The sequence below is a fragment of the Cygnus olor genome, chromosome 25 (assembly GCF_009769625.2).
Source record: "Cygnus olor isolate bCygOlo1 chromosome 25, bCygOlo1.pri.v2, whole genome shotgun sequence".
NCBI lineage: Eukaryota > Metazoa > Chordata > Aves > Anseriformes > Anatidae > Cygnus > Cygnus olor.
This window is the reverse complement of record NC_049193.1, coordinates 4,102,242-4,110,438: the sequence shown is the minus strand read 5'-3', so window position 1 is coordinate 4,110,438 and position 8,197 is coordinate 4,102,242. Positions and strand designations below refer to the sequence as shown.

Here is an 8,197-nt window from a genome sequence, read left to right as displayed (position 1 = left end):
CACTTCTGACGATTTTCCCCAAGAATAATTATCAGTGCTTTCTACTTTAAATTGTTGCTGCCTTTAAATTTTGAGTGCTCCATATTTCTGCTGTACTTTAGCTGAAGCAGTAGGTGTTTTCTGATTTATCTTATTTTTTTAACTCTTGCCATTTTCTCAAGTATACATTTTTTTTCACAAGTCAGTAGGATGTGCTCCCTCCCTCACCCCCCGCCTACAGAAACCCTGGTACAAGTGAGAAGGAGATTTTAGCTTTACTCTTTCTGTCTGTCCTTATCTTTTAACTGCACACTTTTAGTTCTCAGGGGACAATCATAGGAAACAATCTCCTTTCCAGGACAAAGAGGAACATTAAGAAAACACACCCTTTTTAAGAGATTCAGGTACAAACCAGAAGATTGCCTTGAGTTATGGCACAAACTCCAGTTTAGGCTTTCTGGGTTTTCCTTGCCTCTTGCTTTTCTAGGATTTCCACCAAAAAGAAGCTTTGCATAGCACTCTCATCTTCTACCTCCTCTTCCTCTTCACCACGTCCCTGCAAGTCCACGTCCCTTCTACTAGGATATCCCCAGCTGTATTTCCTCCAGTGCACCCTGCCCCGTGATGGTCCCCGTGTTTCCCACAAAGCCCCCCAAAAAATGAATGTGACCAAGGTGGGCAGCAGCCACAATGCTGCCCTGCCTGTGAACCATCACTAAGGTGACGGGGGAAGAAGCAGCAGATTCCTCATTACCATGGTAACTGGACGCTCCACCCTATGCAGTGGGGCAGGATGCTCTGCGCTCCACGCTTCTGGGTGGACCTTGGAGAGCCTGGGGTGCTGGGGGCCGTGGGGATGCTGACCTTGGTGCTTTGTAGCTGCTCAGGTAAAGACCAGCGTGGAGGTGGATATATTCTCCTTGGAGTGCTGATGGAAACCCTGGAGAGCAGAATAGAGGTGAGAGCCCACCGAGCTGAGCCTGAGCCCCTCTGCTTCCCTTCTAGGGCAAACAGCGTCTGTCCCTGGGCACCTGCCCGCCAGCCCCAGCCAGGAGCACAAAGCGGGTGAGATCCACAGAGCTCTCCTTTGGGACCTCCCTGACCCTTCAGGGGGTCTCCTTCCTGCTTGAAGCAGTCACATCACACAGCCCATGTCCAGGCGGAGATGAGAGGAGCCTCTCCTCATCGCCCACTCTGCCAACAACCTGGCAGGGGATGTGGCTTCCCAGTTGCAGCCAACACAAGTGGAGATGGCCCAGCCTGCCTCTGTCATCCACCAGCTCCACTCACTGTTGCCTCACTTCTTGCCTCTTAGTCCTCCATCTCCTGGCATTTTCTCTGCTCTAAGCCCCTAAACATCCTCAGGTCTCCTTCCAGGATGGTCCCTGGTGGGCTTGGGTCCATTCAGATCCCACACAAGTCCCCAGTGACTTCCAAACCCTCCTCTCTCCTTAGCCTCAGGTCTGCTTCTTCCCAATGCCCTGAAATTCCTGAAATGTCCCCCAGCTCTCATCTCTCTTTCTCTGGCCTAGGCCTTGTCTTCATCCACATGGACAGCAGCCTGTACTCGCTGCCCTGCAGCCCAAAGGAGATGGAGGTGGCTGATCCCACCTACCGCTGGGTGCGGGAAAGGGCAGGTAAGGTCCTGGAGTGAGCAGCTGTGATGGGCTCTGCTACCACGAGGCAAGAGCTGGGTAGGAGGGGAAATGGCCATGTAAGGAAGGAGCAGGTCTGTGGAGCAGGTGAGGGACAAGTCAGGACTGGGACCTCATGAGATCGCATGTGTTGGGGTCCTGAACTGCAAACAGGACACAAGGTTATGGGGTAACGCTCTATGGGGTAATACCTACCCCTTTTTTGTCCTGATAAGGGCTGAGAGGTTTTGTTAAGAAAGTTTTTGGGCATTTGGATGGTTCTTTTGTAGAGAGGGACCTCTCTAGCAGAGGAGAGGGTACTGGGGAGTGTTAATTTCTTCTTCCCTGCCCCTCAATACCTTATCAGAGAAGGAAAGGGAAGATCAGCTTTGGGAGTCCTTGTAGTGTCTCCGCAGTGGTTTGAGGAGACCAAGTCTGGGACAGTCCAGGAGAACATGGCACAGTCACCTGGGGACTGGGGCAGTTCAGCACAGACCCTGGAGATCACCCTCAACCCTTCCATCTCCTGCACTAGACCCCAAGTCGCTCTCGGTCACTGAAGAGGGACATCTCCTGTTCCAGCACTTCCAAGCCAGTGACAGTGGAAACTACTCCTGCACCATCTCCTACATGGACCACGGGCTCCCCATGTCCCAAACTTTTCACTACAATGTTTTTGGTGAGTCCAAAGCCATGCTGACAAGCACGGGAGGGCAACCGAATGAAGGCAGGAAGGGTGGAGGGGCCATGGCAGGAGAGGAGGGGTTGTCCATCCTTGCTCCCTCTTGGCAAGGAGGAAGAACCAGGTGCCTTTTAGGGTTTTCTCCCACAGGCTACCACATGCCTGGAGGCCTGGAGACTTTGCTGCTCTTCCAGAGCAAGCTCTGTGAGGATGAATGGACCAAAAGGTTCCTGTGGGATCTACAGGAGAGGCTGCAGCAGCTGGAGACTGAGCAGCACTGCAAGCTCCAGTTCACCACCACTTCCTGCTTCCCCTCACTCAACAACCCTTCGGACGAGTTCATCATCCAAGTACAGCTAGAAGGTAGACGAGCACCACGGCTTCTCTTGGAAGGCAGTGGTGGCTAATGGTTAGGTTTTTGGGGGGCTTTGCCAGTCTCCAGCTGGAGCTGCAGCCGCCTGAGCTGTGCTGGTGGCTCTCCATACTCTAGTGTCCTTCTTTGGGCCCAACTGGGATGAGCACTGCAAATCCCAGCACGTGGAGATGGTCACAGACTGCTACCATGAAACAATCCAGCACAACCTTGAACAGGTGAGCCCTGGGCCAACATAGTTGAGCTCTCAGAGGACATTTTCTCTACAACTAGGGCTCAGCTCCCCTCTCGGGCCCTGGCATTGCCCTCCCCAGGTCCGGCTCGCCCTCACCAGGTTCTTTAAGGAGCACAAGTCCTTCCACATCACCGGGGCTGGTATCTCTGGCATCATCTTCACCAACGAGTTTATCAGTTTCCTGGAGATCAAGCAGTGCAACATGGGCTACGGGCAGACCAAGCAGCTGCAGAGATGTCTCGACTGTTGCAGTGAGCCAAGCGTCCACCACCCTTTGGTTCCCCCTCCACTTTCCACTTCTGCTTGCCTCTTCCCCTTCCCACGCGAGGCTCTGTGTCTCTGGGCCCTTGCTGCTCTCCCCCTGCACACTGGGTTCAGGGAACATGTTGGATGGGGTCATTCTGAGCCCTTAAGCCTCAGGGCTCGGTTTCCCTGACCCTTAGTTGAATACAGCTTTACCAAGCAGCTGGTGCTGCTGTTCAGAAGGGCCTTTCTGTGTGTCCTCCCCTCAGTCGTGTGCCCACCAGGGACCTTCAGCCCTCCGAAGAGCCTGCAGTGTTCCTCATGCCCTATTGGGACCTACAGCATGATCTATGGGGTGACGTTTTGCACTCTCTGCAAGGACGACATGATCACCCAGGTGCCAGGTGCCAGCTCCATGACAGAGTGTGTCACAGAAAGAACTGAGCAAGGTACAGCATCAGCTGCCACTGGAGCAGGGCAGGGAGGGGACCGGGTGGCTCCTAACAGGGGACAGGCACTGCAGTGGGCCCCAGAGCAGCTGCCCCACATATGCTGGCCATGGCAACTTCCACACACCTCAGGGGTCCCTTTGGAGACAGATCGCTCTTGTCTCTTCCATCATTATCCTCCCTGAAGAGATCAAAGCTCCCTCGCTGCTCCACTCACCAGCCACTGAGCAATCTGATCACTCTCTCTCCACCTTGGTGTCCCCAGCTTGCCTTGAGCTCTGGCAGCTTCACTGCTAGGTCCCACCTACATTACAGGATTTTCTCCAGGGCCTGTAGCAGTGGGAGTTGTCCCTTTGAGGCAATGCCACCCGTTTCTCTCCTCAGCTGTCTCCATCATACACAGGATCCCGCTCCTGCTCCTTATCATCCTGCCACCGCTACTAGCCATCAACTTTCTTTTCATCCTGTAAGTCTGAGCTCTTTCTCTCGACATGGGACATTTTGGGGTCACTCTGCAGGTGTTGGCTCCCCCAGCTCTACATTCCTCCATGGAACAAGAGATGAAGACCCTGGGCTCATCACTGTCACACCAGCAGGAGGCAGCATGCCAGAATAGGGGTGCAGGACACCAATATAGGGGATAAACTTTGGCAATAGTTCACACAGCCCTATAGGGAGCTGCTGGATATGGCCCTGGGGAATCCTGGCCCTGAGGGCTGGCGCTGGGTGGCTGCAGGGTTCTGGTGCTGCTTGCTGGCACTGAGTTCCCACTTTTCACTATGGGAAAATAGCTACCACTTTTCACTCTTTTTCACTTTTTCTGTCTTTTTGTAGCAGCTCCTGCTACTGGTTCCAACAAGAGTACTGGATGTCATCTCCAACGGCTTCCAAGAAGGCAGGAATCTCCAGGGTGACAGAGATGGTGACCAAGTTCTTTAGGATCCCCAGGGAGGGCCCCAAGCCTGGCTCTCCTGCTGCAGATGACAATAACACCAGCCTTCTGGACACCAGCCACCTGGACACCAGCACATCTCAGGGGAGTGACGAGGAGCACACGCATGGAGCACCCTCCCCTCCCGGGACCCCGAACTTTGCTGCTCTGACCGATGAGGGCCCTGCTGTGCTGGAACTGGAGGACAGGAGGGACATTCCCTGAGATTCCCTCCACGTGCACAAGCCAACAGCATCGAGGGAGAGCGTTCCTACAGCCACCACTGTCCATTTTGTGTGTATCCCCAGCCACCCCACACAGGCCGAAGTATCCAGCAATGGAGAAGAGGGACACATTTCCCCTCTCTGAATTTGTCTTCCCAAATAGCTCTGACTACAACTATTTCTTTTGCTATAAAGTTCAGCTTCTGTTAGCATCTCTCTACAACACTGGATACACCAGACACGTAGGTTATGGGGGGGGGTGGGGGGGGGGCGGGGAGGGGAAACCTATCATACAAATTGATCAGTTGCTTGTCTTTACTCATGGAAAACATCATTCCCAGGCAGGGAGTCAGTCTTGCACTAAGGACTGACTTGGTTTCCCTTCTTTAACTTTTTATACCCTTGATAAAGCCGGGCCATTTGCTGGGATCAAGGTTATATAGGATAGGGCAGGAGAAAGCTCAGCCTCATATCTCTTCATTTTCAAAAACAACCTTGCCATGCAAGCGACATAAGGTTTTCGGGAGGATTCCCACCTTTATGGACTCAAAGAAGAGATTTTCACCCATAGCTGAAACTTCTCTAAACTCAGCGGCTATTGGAGGCTCCAGGAGAGGGCAGCAACGCAGTGCGAGAGGCACCGCTCCAACACAGAGCAGCCTGGGCAGTCAGGGGGTGATTTTTTAGCAGAAACGAGCCCTGGGTCCAAAATCCAAGTAAGTGAATGGGCTGGCTCTGCTGCCTGGAGTAGAAGAAGCAAGCTCAGAGCAGGTCATGGGTTCAGCTCCAGGTCTCGTGTTTAGTACAGCAGTTTCAGGGGCACTAGGCTGTCCCAAGAAACTTCTTTTGCAGAAAGTGTGGGCTGGAAGCTGTTTGCTGAGGCCCATTGCCAGCAGCCCAGCTGGCCCAGCGGTGGCCAGCACATGGATTGGAGGGGGGGGGGGGGGGGGGGCAGAAACTGCGTTAGAGCTGAGAACAGGGAGAAAAACACCGTGGAGGAGAGGCAGAGTAGGGCACAGGTGTATGTGATGCCTGAGGGGCGGAGGCTGGCAGTGTTCAGGTGGGAGGTGCAGGCAGGAGATGCCACTGGCTGGGTATAAAGCTCCATGGTGCTACTCCCAGCCTTTTCCCAGCATCAGGAATCTTTTATGGGACTGCAGCAGGTGACTGAATGCAAATTTGGCATCAGCAAGCTGAAGGTAGGGAAAAGCAAGTGATAAGAGTGCTGGGTTTTAGGTTCTGAAACAGGGAGAGTGATAACCTGGAGTAAAGCTAGAGGAGATGGTGGGAACAGGCAGGACCATCACCTTTGAGCTACTCTGCTAGCTGGAGGTGTTGGGGGCAGGTTGTGTAAGGCCTCCTGAGACTTGGGGAATGGGGACACTGGAGCTTTCTCCTTCTGCTGCGTAGTCTGGGCATGTTCAACCACTACAGCTTTTCTCTGCTTCTCCCCTCTGCAAAACCCTAAAAGAATTTGCAACCCCCCCCCCCCCTTTTGAATGAACCTACAAGGCTGCAGTCCAAAGCACAATCAAGCTAACGAGGCAAAACTAATGCCCACCCACAGAGACATCCAGCAACATGTAAAGAGGTTGCTGACTTGGCAAGGTCTGGGATGAGGAGGCAGCAGCAGCTGCTGCCCAACTTAGCTCCGCAGCCCAGCTTGGAGTGAATAAATTCCCTCTGACTAATCTTGAGAGGAGTGTAATTAGCGGGGCTGAGGGTTGGAGTCATGGTTGTGCCCTGTCCTGGGCTGCGTGGGCTGTGCTGTGAGCTGATGGGGGCTGGCTCAGTATGGGTTGACTTTGTAATTGAGAGCAGAAAGCATCGGAGCAAAATTCCCCATGCCCTGGTCAGGCTCCTCCAGTGGGGCTCAATGAATTCCCTGTGGAGGGGATGCTCTGTTCTGGAGTTGATCAAATGTCCCTTCAGTTCATTGCCTTTTGTGAATTCCTGCAACATATCAGGGTTTAATGTCCCACTGCCTTCCTGGTGCTGCTGCTTCACAGGAGCATAGAAAACAGGCTGCTCCTGCTTGGGGTGTAAGACAGAAATCCGTTGGCACCCATGGTGTTTTCAGCATCTGGGGATGTTTGTGTCTGCACACGTTCAGGTGCTTCCCTGGACTTGGATCTAAGACCAAGGTCTTAGTTTCTGGAAAACCAAAGGGATTGTTGGTGTGGGGTGGTAAGGCAGTAAGTGGCAGCAATGCAATCATTTGTAATCATCTGCCCACACTGCTATTTAACCAGACTGAGATAACTAATTGATGCTTATGTTTGCAAGCAATATCTTGAAAATATTCCTGTTTGTGTTAGATCTCAGTTTTCCTGGATCCAAAAAGGTCTTGTGTTAAACCAGGGCAATTCTGTGTGTGTATGAGAAGCTTTTCAGAAGTATTTTGGGAACTGAAATTTCATCTTCCAAAGGTCCTTCGGTATTTCCCAAATTTAAATAAATAAATCTGGTCCAGAATGTATTTTCTGGCAAAAAGTCCCAAAATTCAAGAATGCTGATCAACTCTATGGGGTTTTTGGCCAGAATGAAAGCTTTAAAAAGAAAAAAAAAAAAAAAAACACAACTGTAGGATAAATGGAAAGACCAACTTCAAATGGGAAATCCAAAACATCTCAGCATGAAATAACCAGGCCTGTTTTACATCTGGGGAGGTGTTTTTCTCTGAAAATGAGAACCTGGTGAAACCTGCCTGTGTTTGTAAAAACTTCTGGAGGTCACAGTGTGCCCTACCCAGCCTGGGGGAAATCCTGAGCAAAGCTGCTGCCTGGTTCTGGGGGCTGAATCCGGCCCAGGAGAGGTTGAATCTCCCCAGGAAATTCAGAATTAGTACTCTCCCTGAGCTGCCAAGCACCCTGGCTTGCGCATCCCTCTTCCCTCATCCTCACCACTGTCAGCAGCTGGGAAGACCAAAATGCCTGTGGGCCTTGTGTATTTTGGGATGACCCTGCAAGGCCAGGGGCTCTGCTCTCAGACCATTGCCCCCCCCTTTTGCCCTCATGCAGACCTGCTGGAATCCAGGCTCAAACCAGCAAAATGGGCACTTGGAAGTAAAGCTGGGTCAATAGGATTGAAACCCAAAGCAGTGTTCACAGCAGGTTTTATTTCTTTCAGTTTTTACTTCCTCTGATCCCACACAACTGGGCAAGGGGAGCCGGGGGGAGCAGAGCAGTGCAGGATCGGGCCCTCGGCTGCATGTCAGTATCCATGACAACCTCTCGTTCCTCCTTGCTCGCAGTGATTGCTGAAGTTCCCCTGCACCAGAGCACCCCTTGCCAGGATGCAGCCCCTTGCCGGGGGCCAAGGCAGTAAGGTGCCCATAGTGAAACCATGGGTGCAAAGGGAAAATCTCCATAGCTGCCCTGCAAGCACAGCACAGCCCCGCAGCGTAGCAGGAGCATCCCTGGTTCTGAGCAGCATCAGCCCCACCAT

The 8,197-nt window shown here is 52.5% G+C and overlaps 1 protein-coding gene across 2 annotated transcripts; it reads left to right on the top strand.

Moving 5' to 3' along the window:
• The first annotated feature begins 249 nt into the window (after nt 1–249).
• On the top strand, nt 250–4,980 carry LOC121059880 (zona pellucida-binding protein 2-like). 2 transcript variants are annotated; one of them, XM_040537065.1, is made up of 10 exons: nt 250–866; nt 985–1,044; nt 1,512–1,616; nt 2,149–2,292; nt 2,446–2,658; nt 2,786–2,886; nt 2,983–3,154; nt 3,416–3,595; nt 3,980–4,061; nt 4,430–4,980. In XM_040537065.1, the coding sequence occupies exons 1-10, from the start codon at nt 758–760 to the stop codon at nt 4,749–4,751; spliced, it is 1,488 nt and encodes a 495-aa protein (XP_040392999.1). In that variant the 5' UTR covers nt 250–757; the 3' UTR covers nt 4,752–4,980. The 2 variants fall into 2 exon arrangements, with proteins under 2 accessions (XP_040392999.1, XP_040393000.1); XM_040537066.1 differs by lacking the exon at nt 985–1,044 and having other exon boundaries at nt 252–937.
• Nucleotides 4,981–8,197: the final 3,217 nt, after the last annotated feature.

What these genes read in the sequence shown, in the direction of transcription:
- LOC121059880 (XM_040537065.1), top strand. Translation starts at nt 758, where the DNA reads ATGCAGTGGGGCAGGATGCTCTGCGCTCCACGCTTCTGGGTGGACCTT. An exon ending in CTGGGTGCGGGAAAGGGCAG is followed by an intron (nt 1,617 to 2,148) that starts GTAAGGTCCTGG and finishes CTCCTGCACTAG; the next exon opens with ACCCCAAGTCGCTCTCGGTC. An exon ending in TCCAGCACAACCTTGAACAG is followed by an intron (nt 2,887 to 2,982) that starts GTGAGCCCTGGG and finishes TGCCCTCCCCAG; the next exon opens with GTCCGGCTCGCCCTCACCAG.